This window comes from Lissotriton vulgaris, chromosome 9 (genome assembly GCF_964263255.1).
Source record: "Lissotriton vulgaris chromosome 9, aLisVul1.2, whole genome shotgun sequence".
Lineage (NCBI taxonomy): Eukaryota > Metazoa > Chordata > Amphibia > Caudata > Salamandridae > Lissotriton > Lissotriton vulgaris.
The window spans coordinates 504,690,148-504,710,653 of record NC_141697.1 but is presented as its reverse complement, the minus strand read 5'-3'; the positions used below and the strand labels follow the sequence as shown (position 1 = coordinate 504,710,653).

Below are 20,506 nucleotides of genomic sequence, written 5' to 3'. Positions count from 1 at the left end.
ACACATATTATAACAGAGTTATTTACACGTGTATGCGTAGAACGAAAATCTTCTGTGGGGACATATGGTTTGATCATGTTAAACCCATGTGGGTAAACAAGTCCGAATCTTCTGAACAGTCACTCAACATTTGTAGGATTTGAAATTGAACTGCACAGGTAGTGGTAATGTTATTAAACAGTCATGTATAGATCTTAGATGGAGACATAATGTGTGCGTCCGTCAAAATCATATTAGCCAATGTAAATATCCCATTGATGTCAACTGTTGTACATAAATGTGTTACATTTAACAAGTATAGATGTGTAATACATATCATAGTGGCTGTAATTCACTGGTAGATGATATGCTATGAACTTGGGCCAATGCCCTTTAATGTATGTGTTAACTAACATCTGGTGCATGTATGAGATGCTCTTATTCATGCCTGGATTACTGAGGATAAGGCAGGGCCAGGTGATCGTGATGGTCACAGCCTACTCATTTGAGTATAGGTTTCTTCCTGTTCATTCAGGCCGTGGGTAGTGGATTCAGTGGTATGTATCCAACGGCATTCTTTGAAGTTGAGTTGATTGGCAATACTGCCACCTCTTTGATGAAGGGTCACTTTTTTCAGGACTGTCCATTCCATCTGTTCCGATGTGTGACTTAGTGTATAGTAGTGGTCTACCAATGGGGCTCCTTGTACTTTGCATTTGATTCTGCTTTGGTGCTGTAAGATTCCGTTCTTGATCTTCTGAGTCGTTTGGCCGATGTAGATGAAGTGGCATGGCCATCTTATAGCGTATATACCTGTGGGAGGGCGGGCCGGATAAACAGACGAGGAGGCTGTATATAATGAGCCAGTTGGGTGCTTTTATTAATAAGTTGGGAGGCAACAGGCACGCGGTAAAAGGGTTCAGTAGTTTCTTCGGTGTCTTCAAAGGGGTCCTCTTCTGAATAGTCTTCTTCTACCCGGTCTGCTTCTAGATCCTGGTTTGAGAGAGAAGGAAAGAAGGAGCCGTCAGTTCTATTTAGTCTACCACTGTCTAGAGATCTACCATCACCAATGCACCACTGTGTTTAGGATACGAGCCAGACTTAGGGAGGGGGCTGTGGGGTTAAGCTAGTCGAGGCCAGAGGTGAATAGGGGCAGAGGTGTGAAAGGGTCCGATTAGAAATAGTGTTGCCGAGTCGAGGATGAGCATAGATTAGGCAAGCAGTGACTCCAAGACTAGTTATACACAGTTCAAGGAAATATGGCTGTAAAGGTGAGGGGGTGAGAGGTTGTGCCATTCTCAAACAAAGCTATCCGGTGACTGTGTGGCAATTTTCTCCACCCTCTACCACCTCTTCCCCTCCTGTCCCGAGTGACTTACCGGCTCTGCCGCAACTCTCCAGTGAGTTACGGCCGCTCTTCAGCTTCGGTTTCTCCGCCTCGAAGTTCCTCGTAGTCCTGTAGTGCCGCGTCTTCTCGCCTCTCCGTCTCTTCCTGCTTCTTTGCGTCCTCGACCCTGCTGCCTGCTGATTCGCTCCTTTTCTCCACCCCCGGGTCAGTCCTTCCGGGGTCACTCCCTCCTCCTTTGCCGTCACATGTTGCAAGTTCCTGTGTGGACAGAGGAAGGGGCATGTTTACAGTCCGTGGCAGAGGAATCGGGCTCCTAGACTGGAACGGTGAGTGGAGTTCTTGAGGGGTACGAGCCCATGACATGTTGAACGCGATGCCCCCTCACATCACCATTTTGGCTGTTGCAGTTTGTGAAGTAATTAAGTGAATGAATCTTCCCCCGATGACTGATCTTGTTGCCTGTTATTGCGTATTTGCATGCTTTACAGCTGCCACATCTTTGATGTCCTGTAATGGGTGGGATGCCTAGTTGTGACCTTATGTCAGGTGGCTGTATTGGGTCTAAGTAGGAAGACACAACGTGGTCCTTAACATTCTTTGCCCTATTGAAGGCGAACATGGGTACCTCTGGTATACCGATCTCAGTGCCTACCAGGTTCCAGTATTTCCTGATTATCTTGTTGATGTCATGACTTCTTGTGTTGAAGGTAGTTACACAGATAAGTCTGTCCATTTCTCTGTTCTTTGGTTGAATTTCCAGTAAAGTCTCTCGTGGTCTGTACCAAGCCCTTTTCCTGGCTCTGTTGAGGAGCCCTTTGGGGTATCTCCTGTGTCTGAGTTTAGAGATTAGTTGATTGCTTTCTTTGAAATAGTTATTTCTTCTTGTACAGTTTCTACGGACCCTCAGAAATTGTCTGTATGGTAAGTTGTCCTTCAAATTTCTGGGATGATGTGAGTTGTATCTTAGCAATGTAAACCAGTCTTTTGATTTCTTAAATAGGTTCATTATGATTTTGCCATCCTCTACTTCCAAAGTGAGATCAAGGAATGGAATGGACTCACTGTTATGTGCTATCGTAAACTGAATATCTGTTGAGCGTGCATTGAGCCATATGAGGAATAGTTGTAGTGTTTCCTCTGTTCCTGTCCATTTCATCACAATATCATCGATGTATTGATTCCAAGATGTAATATTGTCTTTGTATGGATTGTGGTCTGGATATATGTACTGGTGTTCCAAATCAACCATATATAGATTTGCCGGCCCCCATAGCAACTCCTTTACATTGATAAAAAAACGAGTTTTGAAATATGGAATAGTTTTTGGTCATGCCAATGGTAAGCAATTGGATCAAGAATTCTGTTGGAATCCAATGTGGTGAAGGACTTGAGTCTAGGACTCTCTTCATGACTGTAATGGCTTCTTCTTATGGTATGCTAGTTTAAAGTGAGCACAAGTCCAGTGTGCCAAAGAGTTGTTTGGTTTTGTCAAAAGGTTGGTCCTCTAAGATTTGAATAGTGTGCATAGTGTCTTGTATAAACGATCTGGTTTCCCACACTGCTGGCTGTAGGAAATTGTCCAAATATTGGTTAACTGGTTCTAGGATGGAACCGCAGTCTTAGACTAATGGTCTGCCTGGTGGTTTCTGTACATCTTTATGGACTTTCGGAATCGTGTAGATTGTGGGGATCCTTGGGGTCAGGTTATTCAGGAATTCACTGCACATTCGTTTGCTAACTAGATGACTCGGCACAATTCTAGCGTCGCCGGCTATGTTTTTAAACGGCACCAGTGAGCATAGACTCCATCACGTAATGATTTCCCTCTACGAAAAAGGTTTCTAATGATCCAGTAGGTCTCGAGTCTACATCTCAAGACTTCCAGATTCATAGGCGCATGTTGGCTGGTATTTAACTTACACAATAACATTATAGGAGTGCATGTTACCCCGCAGGATGATCACGCCCTCAAAGTGGAATCACCAACACGCAGCGTCACTCCTTAAGAAGGCATGTGTTTACCACCACCACATGCACTACTAATTCCATAATAACCATAAGTAACACGATACCAACACTTATACATCAGATCTAAGACCTAGAACCACCTCTTCTACAGGCAATCGCCAATCTGCGCAGACCCGTAAAACATGTTGCACTGGCTGGTGCAGAATAACCACCATGAAATAACAAGGTATGATGAGACCCTAAGTACATGGGCTCAGTAACATAAAACCATGGTTTATCATAATTGGCACTTAGGTTTCTATCATATATTGATTCTAGAACCAGTGAGTACCACAGGTGCTTGTCGGCTGACATGCACCATCTACATTAGAAGACCAGACGAATCATATACCCAATAATAGGATGAGCCTATTAAGGGGGTTCCCTCCTTTTAGTTTTTAACACTGACACACAGTGGGCCCTGACCCTATCTTATTTACATTAATAGGCTGTCCAACCACTATTCAGTCCTGATGAAGACCCGCCTCAGATGCGCATAAATCAGCACATTGCCTCCAGGGTCGAAACGTTGACGTTCTATGTCATATATCCATTTGCACAGAGTCCCACTGAACAAAGAGAACAATTTAAATCTCCTGTGACTATTGTGCCGTACAGTGGATATTCTGAGAAAGATTTTTCTTTTATGTATTTATGTTTTGTCACCTGTAACACTCAGTCACCAGTCACGACCTAGACACTTTGTTTATTCACATCCTATGTATTCTATGTATATTGGACAGCATATCTGATTCATTGCAGAAACATAACGTTTGAAAAGATTGAATACTAAAGACGTATGTTTTTCCTTTTGTTTGTGGTCAGTGTGTAATCATTGCAAAAATCCTTCATGGCATATATGGCTATATCCATGTATTAAGTACAATTTCCAATTGAACCGTGTTGTCCGACAGAACCATTGTTGTTTTTTAGTTGTGTAATTGTGGCCAATGAACGTGTGATCTCACAATTATTTCCCATGGCATTTTATAGCAAAATCCACGTACTTTCTGATATGTCCCACATTATGCAAGATAGAACAGCTCCTGGCACTCTGATAAAAGGCAATGCGAGCTTCTCACAGTGCATGTTAGTGAGCCAAACAATGGCACAACTCGTAAAACAACTGCTAGCTGTTAACTGAAGCGTCGTAAGACTCATTTGTTAGAAGAAATACTTGTATACTGTGGAATTTAACTAATTAATTTTCCAACTGCAAACAATTTAACTTCAAAAAGAAAAACGCAATCACGTTACTGTTTTAGTTCACGTTTCAGCGTGCAAACAACTCCACAACGCCACTCTGGACCGTTCGGTTGCCTAAAAATGAGCTTCTAAACTCCACCAGCCCATGCCTCCTGCCAACTCTAGACTCGTTATTAATTGGATTTGTTAAGTTCACCTGTGCTCTTCACTCCTCCCTTCGGACAGTAAGCACGTCCAAAGCCAAGATGGGGTAAAAGGCAGCTTTATTGGACAGGTAGGCAATAGATAATATAAATGCATAACAGTTCATAATATAAACATTTCCCAAGCTAACACCCCAGCCCCTAAGCCATATCCCCGTAGGAACTATTTCCCCAATTTGTTCGGCCTAAACCTCCTCCACAAACTGTACCCTCTCTTGCCAGCCGTTATGATAGAAGAAATTTTATTGTGGACCACTGTCGCCAAACAGGATAAAATTCTTTATTCAAATATAAACCAAATCCTTGAAAACCATAACCAAATATATATATAGATAGATATACTGTCGCCATAACAGTAAACAACTTTCAGTGAACAATAGAGATGTCAAGGGAAAATACCACCCCAAAATACTAATAAATTATCGGGAAGAGTGATGGATGGAAACATTAGTGTAATAAACTTGGTAGGAAGGGAGGAAGGAGGCGGGGGGGGGGGTGACAGAGAGGGCGAACATATGGAGAAAAACCATTGCTGAAAAAAGAATAAAAGACAAGTGGACTCCATCATGCCTAAAGAACTGAAAATCCTCCTTAGTAATCTCATCATGAACTAACCAATCTATACTATTGCTAAAACAAGAATGTTGTAAATCACGATTAACTTTTCGTCTTGCACGTTCTACAGCGGTGAAACTGTCCGCCCCTCTCCATACCCTGCTGGGCATGAGAGCTGTCAGGATGAGTTGAGTTCTGGGCCAGGTCTTTGAGAAAAGTTCCAAATCAGTTTTTATGTCTATCAAAAGCCCCAAACTGGACAATTTCACTAAATCATTCTCCCCAAGATGTAGTAAAACCACTTCCGGCATTATTTTAGAGGATAACTCACTTACTAGCGGTAAAAGCTGTCCCCATTTCATACCGCTCTTTCCCCACCAAGATAGAACAACTTCTTCAGAAGAAAAACCTAGATTCTTGCCAAAGTGCAGTTTTTCAGCCTGGGTAGCCGCCCATTTGATGAAGGAGTGACCAATGAGCCATACTTTCTGGTGAGATTGGTCCAGACCTAAAAAGAGAAGACAATTAATATCCCTATCTTTAGCTGTCATGCTCCAGCTTTCTGATGTAGCATAAAAAACAATCAGAAGACCATCGCACTAACTTTTTAACGTCACCAACAGAGAAACCCCATCTGGCCGCTTCTAAGGCCGCCCCAATGCGAAAAGAGTGTATACCAAACTTTTTGGGCTCCTCACCAATAATCTTCAATGATTTTCTTAACATGGCCAACAACTGTGATGCTTTTAGTTGCGAACCATCCTGATGACGGAAAATACATTTTGAAATTGCACCACCTATGGCTATAAATTCAGACCACACTTGTATGGGGCAAATAATACCTCCTATAGCCTGTAAGATTACTGTTGAACCTCTCCCTGTCTGGTCCGTTTTGGAATGCTCTAAGAACATTTCAATATTTGAATGGACCAGGGATAATTATTTTGTCTTCAAATCATTGTTAATGGCAGTACCTAGCAGTTCCTTTTTGTCTTGGCCCATCCTTGCAGCATCCTCTTGCCCATTTCGCCTGCCGATGGCTCGTATCCCCAAAATGATTTCCCATTGAATGATATACCCGCTAGCTTACCCGCTATAGTGGAGGAGGAAACAATCTTATTGATATTAAGCATAATCCATTTTACTACATCCTCTCTGCGCTGTTGTAACCCCCTTCTGCTGCAAATTCTAAACATAGCACCTGAATCTAAAAACTCCAGCCAAGCTCTTCTGTAAGCCAATTTGGTGCTTTTTGCTAGTGAATTCTCGACTAGCTGATAAGCATTCATATCACCAAATTCCATATCTCGCTGGCAATGGGAGTCATCCGTACCTCCGCTCGGGGTGCCAAACCACGGAATCTCTCCCACTGAAAATGAGACAGGGCATCCGCGATATTATTTGCTATTCCTGCAATGTGTTTAACCTTGAAGACAATGTTACATTTTAAACAACCTAACATAAAGGTCTGCAGCAACTTTAACATCTGTTTATCCCAAGCCTTCTGACCATTAACTAAGTCAACCACTGTCTTGTTATCAACATTGAAAAGAACTGTTCTGTTAGCCAATTTATGACCCCATACCGCTAGAGCCACTATAAGTGGGAAAAATTCCAAAAAGGCTATGCTCTTCTTCTCGGCAACCCAATTATCCGGCCACTTCACTGCACACCACTTACCCTCCCAAAACATGCCAAAACGGTGGGCACCGAAGGCATCAGAAAAAAGTTGTATTTGCTAAATAAAATCTTCGCCCAATGACCAAAGTGTTATGCCATTAGAAGTTTGACAAACAAATTGACCAAACCTCAAAATCCGCTCGCATGCGTGCTGTGACCCTGATTCTGTGGTGTGGGAGCTTCAGTCTTGACATAGAGAAACCCAAACGCCTGCAAAAAGACCTGCCTGCATGTATGACTTTTTACAGGCAAAATTTAGATGACCTAGCAAACATTGCACTTCCACTAAAGTCAATTTTGTCACAGCACGTGCATGTTCTAAAAGTCTTGTTATTTCTGCAATTTTCTTCTGGGGAAGCCTAGCCTGCATCTTGATGGTATCAATCTCAATGCCCAGATTTGTAAGGCAACAACAAGGGCCCTCTGTTTTGTCCTCTGCTAACGGTACTCCCATTTCTTGTGCAAAAAGTTTGAAATCTTGTAAAGCCACTTCGCATTGATGTGAGTTGGCTGCGCCCATAAATAGAAAATCATCTAGATAGTGTGTGATGCCCATATGACCTGTACGGAAAGAAAAGCACCACTGAAGAAAAGAGCTGAATGCCTCAAATAGTCTGCATGAAATAGCATAGCCCATAGGAAGGGTCTTGTCGACAAAGTATTGTCCTTCAAAAAATATGCCCAGTAATGAAAAATCAGAGGGATGCACCGGTAACAACCTGAAAGCAGACACTTTACAAGAGACTTTATTCGGTTACATTAGATAATAACCATACAAGTTTACACATAATCACAATTTATATTACAACAATTAAATCACATAATTCATATTACTTAAAAACATACAATATTCCCAGTAAAATGCCACAGTTCAATTACATGTAAAATCATATAAGAATTGATTTCCGGAAATAAAAAACTCTTTTGAGATAAGCAGAGACTGATGCCACAGTAAAAATGTCATCTAATTTCATTATTGTTAAAAATGCAGGTCGACATTGTCTAAGCTCTAAGTACCTTAATATTGGTAAAATCCACCTTTTCCTCGGTTTAGAATAAAATTTACAGAAAAATTAAATATGGATATCTGATTGTGTAGACAAGTTATCGCAGGGACATTTACATATATTACTACTCCAATTATTAATAGAGGGAAAGCTCAGGAGTCTAAAAAGGATACCAAATCTGAAAGGAATGATCAAAAATCTTTCATGATCTCTCATCTGCAGGGTTAAATACGGTTGGATAACCTGCGGGATAATTGTCAATTGGTGAGAGATCACAGTTTTCTTGGTAAACTCAATTTTCTCCCTGCATTGTTCCAAGTAATTTAAACATAACTTTTTAAATACTTTTCTTGGAATCTGATTCATTGATAGAGGGTCGTCATAATACTCCAGATGATCGATGTTAACAAGAAATGAATTTATATATCTCAACCATTTCACTTGGTGAACACAGTCCATTTTCAGTACATCTTCCAAAATGAGACGGTTTAGTTGACTATCTTTCATTGTCCACACTCTATGCCAAAGAAGAACTGGCTGAACCTTGATAATATCCTCTAAATAGGGTAAGCCTAATTCAATATGGCAATTATAGGTGGAAATACTTTCAGGTAGAGATAGAAGGTATCTAATAAAGCTATTTTCAGTTAGCTGAAGGGCAAGGACATTAGCATCCCCCCAGATTCCCGCTCCATCCGTAGCAACCGCTATACAACTAGATTTATATATGTAAAGAAGCTCTTTCACAGGCTTGCTCCCTAGCTTTTTACTAAACAGTTTAAGGGCCATAATAGATTTGGCAAATAACAGGTTCCTACTTTTGACTGCACTACCCCACTGTCCAGTGCGGGCAAAAAGAATTCCTAAATATGGGAAGGTTTGAACGTGGTCTAAGGGTTAAGAGTCAATAAACATTGTTCTTTGTTTCAGATTAGTTCCTCGACCACAATTCATACTAAAAGTTTTTGTACAGTTAACCTTCAAATCCAATTTAGTCATAAAGGTACTGAATGATGATATCATCACTTGCATAGCCGAGGGGGTCCTTGCCATTAAAACTGCATCATCTGCATAGATGAGTGCAGGTATTGATCGCTTTTGTGCCGTGGGCATATCATGACCACCTTGAAGCAGGACGCTCTCTAGCTCATTAATATATATAGAGAATAGGAAAGGTGCAAGAACGCATCCTTGCCTCACACCCCTCGCTATATTGAACATTCTAGTACACTCCCCTCTTTTGCCATATCTAATCGTGGCTCTTGCACCGTTATATAGTTCTCTAAGGAACTGGATGATGTTGTTGTCCACACCCAACCGAGTCAAGATCAGCCATAATTTGCTGTGTGTTACACAGTCAAAGGCGGATGTTAGGTCCACAAATGTTAAATATAACCTGCCTTTTTTCACCTTAGTATACTTCTCTTGAATAATAAATAGGTTAAGGCATTGATCAACTGTCCCTATCCCTTCTCTAAAACCGTATTGGAGATCACTAATAACCTTATTCTCCTCAGCCCTTAACTACAGCCTGTTTAATATGACCCGTCCAATTATTTTGATTGTTGAATCAAGCAAAGATATTGGGCGGTAGCATGCACATCTAGCCCTGTCCCCCTTTTTAAAAATAGGGACGATAATTGATTCCTACCATGTGCTAACTAGTCCCACCTTATCTGCTGCATTAAATATTACAGTAAGTAGAGGTGCCCATAAGGCTATGTTGTTTTTGAAAACATCCACAGGAGCACCGTCCGGTCCGGGCGCCTTATCACCCAGACTGGAATTTATCCCCTTAGTAACCTCTGCTAAAGTGAATTTCAACTCCTCTTTATGTTTATTCGTAAAGGTCGAATCCTTATCCAATACTAACATCTCACTCGATGGTGGACCATTTATGCATGGGGAATCATAAAGTGTATTAAAATCGTTTACCCACTCGTCCTCAGAGATAGCAATTTCTAGCCTTGCCTTAGTATTATCTTTAAAATAGGGTGCATTGACAGCCTTCCAAAAGGCTGTCATATTTTTCAGCTGGGAGGCGTCAACTAATGCCCCCCACGATTCCTTCTTCATCTTATCACTTCTATTTTTTATTGCGGTTTTATAAATTCTGCGAAGGTCCCTGATCAAATTCTGATCCCTTGGTTGGCATTTCAGGGCCCTCTTAAGATTGGAATGTGCCTTAGTGCATACTGGGTCGAACCAGCCTTTAGGTTTGCTTTTTGGGTTCTTTAATTCTACCCATAAATTATTTTTAATGCATATTGGTATTTCCTTAAAACTAGAGATTATTTCTGCATTATCAGTGCCCATATCCAGGCAGGTCTTAAAACTCTCTTTACTGGCCCTTATAATTTTACCCAGAATTTCTTCGGCACCACCTTAGACCACTTAAGTGCATATCCATTTTGCCTTGAAATGTCAATGTGACTTGAATATGATCTAGATACATTTTCAGTTGTACCAGAATCAATACGCGGATCTGTTATGTCCACCCTTATAAGGTAGTGATCGCTGAGGGTAATATCCAGCAATGAAAATTACACAACACTATCTTTATAACAAGTAGATATCAAAATATAATCGATTACTGATGATAACCCTCTACCCATAAAGGTAGCGGAGAAGGGAACTTCTGGTTGACACAGGATATTAGCAAAACCAAGGTCAGAATATCCCCCGTTGCTGTATGTTCAAAGTGGGTAAATGAAAAATCTCTTTCTACTGTTAGCCCACAGTTCCCCTTACCTATTCTATTACAGAGGCCAACGTTAAAATCGCCCCCCCATATAATTAGAAGCTCTTTGCTATTGTTACTAATTATATTGCTAAGTTCATGTTTCAGGACTTTAAAAACACCAAGTATATTTACTGAAGGGACATTGTTGTACATATTCCCAATCAAAAGACAAATAGTATTATTTAGATTTAACCCTATTATACGGTAAAAACAGTTATTATAAAAGGTCTCCATACTTTTACATTGAAAGGAATTGGAAACGTATGTGCAGAGCCCACCCTTGGCTCTGCCATGTAATGAACGGATGGCAGGAGTAAATATTGTCTTAAAACCATTTAAATTATGCTCTTCCCTTGCCCATGTCTCTTGTAGGCATATGACGTCGTAGTCGTTTGTCATTTTTACCCATAAAGGGTTATCCAGTTTGGATCTAAGACCGGCTATATTCCATGAGATAAAGGACCACTTTGTCCTTTCTTTTTGCTGCCCCCCTCATTAATATTTGCAGCATTTTCTATCTGAACTGATTTTGTATCATCAGACAGGCTTTCATCGGGCACAGTAAACATATCATAGTATGAGGTTACATTGCTCACAAGTTCTGTATCCAATGGGTTCGAGGGATCCAGAAGCTCCTGTGGAACCCTATCTGCCGGGGAAGTCAGTTCCACATTATAACTAGCCTTTAAAGTCTCAGCTATTGGTCAGTCCCGAGCCCAGATAAAGGTTCAAAGCTGTTACTAGCTTGAACATTAAAATAATCCCTACCTCGAGGATAATTTCCGCTTTGATAAAAATCATGTGGAACAAATCCTATATGTCTTATCAATGCTGATGGGGCCTGGAGTTGATGACCTTGACGGGAATCTACCCTAGTATAATGTCGATTGTATGACCGTATTCCACTGATAACTCCTGGGGTTATCGGATAAAAATAGCTCAGATCGAAAGAAAAAATGCTACCCGGATTCTCATAATTGGAAAAACTACTAATGAACTGCACTACTCTGGGATCGCTAAAATTAACTATAGTGCAGTCACCATTAATATCCTTAACTTTATGTCCCACCCAGTGCACTCTATGTACATTTAGGATTTCCCCTCGCAAATCTGGTCTAAGGGGTCTATTGTTAGCTAGCCAAAACATAACCTTGTTTTTTAGCTCGTGGAAAGATTCAACCCTATCTTGCGTCCATTCTGTGACACCTGCCAAAACGATAACGTATGGGTATGAGCTGGGGGAAGATCAACTCTTATCCTGGGCCCATTTTGATTACTGGTTACTACTTTGTTTGTCCCTGTATAATTTCTGATGTCTCAATAATATTGACAACTCCATTTTTTTTGTCTACCCTGTTGCCCTTCATTTACTTCACTTGTAATTACTGTTGGGACCGTATGTGCAGTATTTCCACGGTCTAACTTTGGTGTGTCGCTCCTTACTTGCCTTGGTTTCCCTTTCAGGACTATTACCTGTTTAGCGGGAAGTGTTTTTTCGGTACTATGTGTCTGTGTTTTAACCTCAGCCATCTTCTCCAGCATCGCTGAGTTGGCCTGGGTTATCTTTTCAAGTGCCCCTAGCTGGTCGTTAATCCTTTTTGTACGTTCCATTAACGGCAAGATTAGCGATCTTACTAGATGTTCAATATTTTCTATGGAAAAATCTTTGCCGCTCAATTCTCTCTGTAATGTATCCTCAATGATTACAGGAGGACTACTTGAATTAATGTTAGTGTTCCCTGCTTGTTTAAGTCTATTAAACCTATCTGTGTTTGACCTATTAATCGCGTTTGGTTGCGAAACTTTGGGCTTCTTCGTACATCCGCCCTTCTGTATATTGCCGCGCCGCTTCCGATTGGTACCTAGCGCCTGTGTTTGTATTTGGGGATTAGAATCTGGGGATGATGTATTAACTGTTTGTATGTTATAACTCGGGGCTATGGATGCTCTGGGTAAGACCATGAATGATTCTATACTTAAATCAGGTCCACTTGTGTCTAGAATTACAGATAAATCTTGTTGTTGCTGTGTAGTGATTACACTCTGAGCGGTTAGGACTATTGGTTGTTCGAGAGAAGGTACTAAGGCTAGCCCCCCCCAGGGAGGATCTTCTCAGAGATATAAAGTCAGAGGATATACGCCGTTCAGTTTGAGCAATCTCCTTTTCTAATATAGATGCAGCCTTGGTAATAAATGCGTCAAGAGTGCCAGTTACCCCCATCGCCTTGTTTCCTGGCTTGTTCCCCTTAGCGTTTTTTGATGTCATTGTCATTCACAGGGTCTTATGCTTAGCTCGAGATTAAATGAGCAGTAAGGAAGAGTCAATTTGATATTAAAAAACAACTTTAAATAAAACTACAATTAAACACAATAATATAAAGTCTCACGATTTAAAGAAGATCAAAGGGAGTGGCCCAGTCCAGTCTCCTGTGTGTCCCACATCCCGCCCACTCCCCGTTGCTACCCCACTCCTGCCCACTCCCTGTAGTTTCCTCCTTCTGCCCATACCCTGTTGCTTCCTCCACCCGCCCACTCCCTGTGGCTTCCTCCACCCGCCCACTCCCTGTTGCCTCCACCTCCTGCCCACTCCCCGTTGCTTCCACCTCCTGCCCACTCTCTGTTGCTCCCAACCCTCCCACTCCCTTTTTTCTTTCACCCCTCCTGCCCACTCCATGTTGCTTCCAACCCTCCAGCTCACTCCCATTGCTTCCACCCCTCCAGCTTACTCCCCATTGCTTTTACTGCTCCTTCCCACTGCCTGTTGCTTTCACCACTCCCGCGTACTCCCAATTACTTTCCTCCTCCTGCTCTGTCTCAGTTGCTTCTCCCTGTTCCTCTGTTGTACCGAACCTTTTAAATATATTTTTGAAAAAGTTTTCGATGGCAGCTGCCAAGCCGCTGTGCATTGCATAAGTGATTTGCTTTAATACACCTCCACTTCTCCTATCTTTTCTATGGAGAGATACTCACACATGTAAGTTTACTACTTGGGGCCCGATTCGGATCTCGCTGGGAAAGCCCTATGGCCGACTCACGCCCGTAGAGCTTTCCGAGCGACTCGGGCTCCGAGAGACAGAGTACGATGCGATGCAGCGCTGAGAGACTCGGTTCGCTCGGAGCCCCATTGAAGTCTATGGGAGTCTGGAGTACGTTGCGTACATAGGCTCCCATGGACAAAAAAAGGAACATCTTGGACAAGGAGTACCTCAGGGCTCCGCGCTGAGCCCCACTCTATTTAACATTTATGTAGCTCCACTGGCAGCAATAATAAGACAATATGGGTTCTCGGTAATCTCATATGCGGACGACACACAGGTAGTCGTCACAGCAACCAATAATGTGGATGATACAGCAGATCTTTTTAACAACTGTATGCGCCACGTAAATGCTTGGATCAATCTAACTGTCTCAAGCTGAGTGGTACTAAGACAGAGATACTGTTGCTGGGTACCGACCCCTTGGCATGGTCACCTAAGTGGTGGCCTTCAGAACTGGGCGAATGTCCCACACCTATCTCGAAAGCAAAAAATCTTGGGTTTATTTTGGACCACAAGCTGACTTTTGAGAGCCAAATTAACTGCTTATCCTCCAGCGTTTGGGCTATCCTCAAAATGATCAGGAAGATTTGTGCCTAAATTCCGCCGGAGGCTTTAAAAACAGTTGTAACGGCTCTTGCCATTTCCAGGCTGGATTATGGCAATGCGCTGTATTTGGGGATCCAAGCCCAATTTATGAAAAAGCTACAACAACTGCAAAATGCTGCAGCCAGACTGATTCTGAATATACCAAAATTCGAGTCAGTATCCCTACAATTGGATACACTGCACTGGCTCTCAGTCAAGAGGAGAACAGTATTTAAGGCCCTATGTATCACCTATAAGGCACTCCAGGGGAATGGTCCTTTATACCTGAGAGCGCATTTAAAAGTCTATGCTCCATCTAGGAATCTCAGGTCTGCTCAATAAAAACTGTTGCAAATTCCCAGGTTCAAACAAGTACGCTGGGGAGGCAGGTTTTTTTTGATAAGAGCTGCCAAATCCTGGAATGCCCTTCCATTAACAATTAAAAATAGTGCAGATCTAAAAACGTTTAGGAAGTCAATAAAAACGTGGCTGTTTCTGACGCTAGTTCTTTATCTGTCTAGTCTTCAGCGCCAAGACTCCTCCGGGCATTCGTTGCGCTATATAAGTTTAATTCAAATCAAATCAAGGGGGCCCCCTGTCGCGGGGACACCTTGGGCCTGCCCCCACCGTGCATGCATGTGTAGGGGGGATCCTTGGGACCCCCCAGTGATCGAGTCTTAGGGCCCCGGGTGAAGGGGGGCCCGGTACGGACCCAGAAGTCCGCTTCCCAGAGCTTTTTCGAGTTGGAGGCTCCGACTCAATTTCAAAAGTACTTTATTCGGTTTTTGTTTTGTACACAACCATAAAAGTTCATAAAACAGAATATATTTCAAGCTTACAGTTAAAATACGTGTTACAATATACACCATTTACAACAAATTTTTCATAATTTAAAATCCAGCTATTGCACATTAGGAAGAGCATCATTCGGGGATTACTTATACAGTTCTAGGTATCCAGACATTTTCTATACTTCACTGAGCTTTTTAAAAAGCCAATCACATGGGGTATACAATCAGGTTTTAACAATTGTAAATACAGTAGGGCAGGGTGAGCTTGTACAAATTGCAATATTTTTAAAATAGGTTTAAGATAAAAAGCCCTGGGGAATTCATAATATTTACAAAAGAACATAAAGTGCAGCAAAGCCTGTGGAGACAGGATGTCGCAGCCACAGGGTGCTAGCACTGTCCCTCTATGACACCCCCTTGGGACTGCTAATAAAAAGTGAAACAAATTAAACCTAAACCTAATTAGTAAAAAACACTCATAGCCTGGTAGTGGCCAAAGTAGATATGGTTCCTCACCTGGCGAGGTTTTGAGCATCATATGGTGACGCACATTGGGCTTCAACAGATCCTTTTCCTGCCTTTCCATTATTTTTCGTGCAGTGAAGGACTGTTTGATATATGCTACGTCTTTTCTAGTGAATCCTTCCGAATTTGAAAACAAATCCAAGCATCCCTCCTTCCCAAAACTAGTTTTGAGGTATTTCATCCAGGGAATTTTGGTCATACAATCTAGGCTCAATATATCTTTTAGGAAACTATGAGTAAAGGGGGGGTCTCACCTGTTGGGCTGCAGTTGTTTCCTGTGCTGCAGAGGGCCGGGCTAGGCTCCACCGATATCCGCTGCACCAGCAGCTAAGGGCCGGGCTTTGCCCCGACGGGCCCCTCCCACCCCCGTGAACAGCAGTGGGCGTCAGAGGCAAGCGCCAGGAGGCGCATAAAGGCTCCCTCGGTCCCTCGTCCCGCGGGACGCGCGCGGGTGAGCCCCGGGAGAAGCCCGGGCAAAGGGCGGGCCCTCTGTGGCCCTCAGAGGCCAGAGGAGACCGGACCGGGCCAGTCCCCTTGGTTTTGTCTGTAAGGTAAAAGGTGACATCGACATTATGCTCATTATCACTTGCTCACTCTAAGAACCTCACTACGGATCCTATTTCGAGACTTTACTGTTGATCTAGTACCTTCATGTCACGTAAGGTGGCTTCTAAGAGCTGTGGCGCGCAGAGGAGCGAGGTCACGGGGCCCATGGATTGCTATCTAGAAAGGGTAACCTTACCTATCACTCATGAACTAGATAGATTAGAACAACGCTTGCCCAGAGATAGTGTGCTTTGCAATCACCCTGTCACACAGACAGCCGATGTAGCATATGGATCAGCCTTGCTGGAAGAACTGAATGACCTTTGTAAGACCCAGTATGTCGCAGTAGATTATGTAACCGAGCAACTCCATGCTCTGGTCAGTCCCCTAGCAACTCCTAACGCCCAGCCCACTACGCCATTACTGACAGACGATAACACACCAGATGCCCTCTCCCCATCTCCACTAGTAAAAGTTAACAGTAATCATACAGGGCCCCTTAACATCCCACCCGCCAAAAGGAAGCGACGCGGGACTACACGCATGGGGAGTGAAGCCAAACAACGAAAATTGTGTCCAAGTTCCCTAGCAACGACTACACCTACCCCGACAGCAGCTAAGATACACAAAACTCTGGAATTTCCTGCTCCTACCTCCCAGGCAATTTTACTGGACCTTATAGAACGGCTGGTTACTTCTATTATATCCCCACGGAGAGCAAGAATAAATAGTTTAGGAGAAAATTTCAGTGAAATTGAGATGACAATTAACGCCAGCACGTCACTAATAAAGAACATGGCAGAACCCAGCCAGCAACCTGTTCTAGCTGCCACTGTGGTGCACGAATCAGCTACTCAAAGCAATAACAGTGGGAATAAACCAATAGTTGCACATAGGACATCACGAAAAAATCCAAACGTAGTTAGCCACTCCACTACAACCCAGAGGCCCAGCCCCAAAGTAAGGTCGACCCTAGGCCCAAAACCTCATAATGTGATAGCTGATAACCAAGGTATCATCTCTGGCAGAAGTGACCATATAAATTTACCCCCAATAGCCGCCCCTTTTGTATGTGTTCTTTCGGGTGTCCCAGCACTTAAGAAAGGAATACCTGAAAGACAGCACGACTTAAGAAATAAAGTCGTTTTTTGGCTAACGAAAAACAGACCCCTGCCACCTAATATTGACGGCTCGATAGTAAGCGTCAGAAGGGTGGGTTGGCTGGGACCGCTCCCTAAGGACACTAAAGGGGACCTTGTCCTGGTAAGATTTAGAAATGAACGTGTCGTCCCCTATCTACAATCCTGGCAGCCCCAATTGGGAGATGGTCCTATATCTACATGGCAATTACATGACTTTTATCCCAGGACGTCTTACCTCACCCCGTTAAGACCAATTGTAGAGAGCAACCATCAGTTGGCCAGAAACGTATATGTACAAAATGGTTATAAAATGCCGACTTCAAATCAATTTTAGACCTTGCCCCGAATCTGGAGTGGATTACATTACATTAATTTAGACAGGGGAAGCCCCTAACTGATTTAATGTTAACTTAACATGCTCTAAATATTAAACTCTGTAAAATGTTGTTTCCTTTTAAGCGTGTAAATAACTATTTTTAGTGAGATGTAATTATTATGACTGTTCTTAATAATCTGTATGCTTTTATGATTTAATTTTAAATCGAATAAAGCTTAATTAAATTGAATTGAATTGAGTTAAGCCAAGCTGTTTATTGAGCCAGCATTGTAGCCAAAAGGTAAGGGGTCGCAAGGACAGGGAGTCACTGATAAAAAGGCATGCCAGTCTCTTCATGCACAGACATATTCGATGTCCCCTGTGGGACACACAAAAGCCGTTTTAGGAATTTGTTTTCAACCACCTGGAGACCCTCTAGGTTGCCGTATCCCCATAGTTCGCTTCCATAACTAGCTATCGAGATGCTCTTTGCACGATAAACCTTCAACATGGCCGCCACTGGTCTATTGTCCATTATCGCAGCAAAATCAAAGAGTGCTGCGTTAGCCCTAGAAACTTCTCCCCTTTTCTTATTCAGGACTGAGGCCCAGTTCAACTGATGATCCAAGAAGACGCCCAGGTAGAAAAAACAGGTACATGTAGGCACCCTGGTGCCATTTACCCTAAAGGGGTACTGTTTTTTTGCTCCTTTCCCCACCTGCATCACATAAGATTTTGTGTTATTTATGGATAGGTCACGACTAGCCATAAATCCGTGAAAGGCATCAAGTATTGTTTGTAACCCTTTCGGGGTGCGGGCTAGAAGGACAGCATTGACCGCATACAGCAAGACAGGCAGTCCCCGACGACTCAATCCCACTGCCCCGACGCGCACATTGTACTTGCTCGTCCGGGAATCCACACGTTGCGCTGTACATGTTGGCCATGGCGGAGTCGTCCGGAAGAGCTCGCGGACGCGTATGAGTCACGTGGAGCGCGATTTTCACATCGTACTTGCTCGCTTGTACAGCTGTACGAGTCACCCGGAGAAATCACGTGGAGTGCTTCCGAGCGGGATCGGAATCGGACCATTAGTAGGAAATGTGAGAGGGACGAGTAGGAGTGGCTGCAAGAAAGGGCATACTTGCTACTAAGTGGGAGGTGTGTAGGGAGGAGTAAGAAAGGGTCTAGGTAGTGATGGAGCAGGGTTTTCGCAAAATAAAACCTGCTCTGATTGAACCCCCATTATGTGAAAATACTAACCGAGTGATGTGCAAAATAAATGCAAAAGACTAATGGGAGAAGATGGAAACTGCGCAACCGCATGTTAAAGTGCTGTAGTAGGCCGCAATGCATGTGGTTAATGGAGAAAATAACAGACTAAAATCTGCTATTTTTTTTTTCACTAAACTGAATCAAAAGAATAATCTATTAAATTGCTCATGGATAAAGCAAGAAAGTATGCATCACATAGGATGTTTTTAATAGGATGGCTCTCTAAACGATAAATAACACTTGTATTCGTGTTTCCTATGAGTGAGATTTTTCTGATCCACAGAAAAGGCCTGAGTGCCTCTTTTGAAATTAATATGGCGTATTAGAAATGTAGAAGGGAAGAAATTGTGAACTGTCCATTGTGACTTCCTGTGTGCCTGCCAAGGTTGCATGGAGGAAACAAATTGAATAAAGAGATTGGAACACTTCCTCAGTGAGCGGCGCATTAAAACAATTGTGGCACAAAAGTTGATACATGACTGAGATGTAGGAAGTGTACAAACTATGGAAGTTTGACATTTTATTTCCTTGGCTGGACGTTAATAGCATGAATAAATGGACAATGGATCTTTTTGCAAAATTGTCATGTCAAGAGTGGTGTGGTAGAACACCTCCTGTTTCGACCAACAGAATGAAATGAAATAGCGTGTTATGATACAATGTGGGTTGGACTTCTGAGAATTTAGGGTATAATTAGTTGTAGAAAGGGGGTGGGTTTTTAGGTGTGATTTTCCTACTTTGCGAGAGGAGAGGGCTGTGTTGCTCTTTCCTAAATTCTATGGGCTGGTTGCTGCTCTGCTGAAACCTGACTTTAAACTTTGCCTCTTAACTCTTCTTGAGAGGCCTTGCTTACTCTCATGGCCAGAGGGTAGCTTTCCAAATTTCTTGAACCTTGGTTAGTATGATATGCTGAATATGCATAACTGTTTTGCAAATGATTTATGTCTCCATTCTTTCGTCTCTACGCCTTCCCACTCACTCAGAGACTTGTATTTGAGATGTGTTTATTACATTTTCCATTGATGTTTCTCTTGTATGGTGATTTATGATTCGAGCTGTATTGTACTTGATGAGCAATCGCATTATTATAGATAAAGCATTATTAACTCATGAATGAGTTTGTCATTAATAGTGTTATTGACTGGGTTACATGAAGAATGCACAATAGTTTATACTAGAGCTAAGTATTATTTTGCCAAACCCTGATTAAATAAAAACAAATTGCAGTGCCACAAAAGGATAATGCGAGGATGATATGGTATTGAAAATGTGGTAAGTTTGGTTTGTGCTCACCCAGTGTGTAAGGGACTTGTAGGATATTGAATTGCGTGCAGGTGATGACATTTATTAGTCCCTAATCGCTGGACCAGTAGTGTAAGGGAGAGGTTGAGGAAGGGACATGCATCCACCTCAAAAAGAGTAGGGCTGGAATAAGTTGAGCACCACACATAACCAACCACTGGTACTGCAACACCCTCTCTGAGAAAATAATGGTGGAAGTGACCTGAAATAAAATCCCATAGGAAATATTGTCAAAGGTAATTATTTAAAATAGTAACA

General features: G+C 42.5%; 1 protein-coding gene across 1 annotated transcript in view; it reads left to right on the top strand.

Moving 5' to 3' along the window:
- The first annotated feature begins 16,378 nt into the window (after positions 1-16,378).
- Positions 16,379-20,506, top strand: part of LOC147690328 (uncharacterized) — a 196,606-nt gene continuing 192,478 nt past the window's right edge. The window contains 1 exon segment of the mRNA XM_086939476.1: positions 16,379-17,173. Within this exon segment, the coding sequence (XP_086795602.1) occupies positions 16,379-17,173 (795 nt within the window).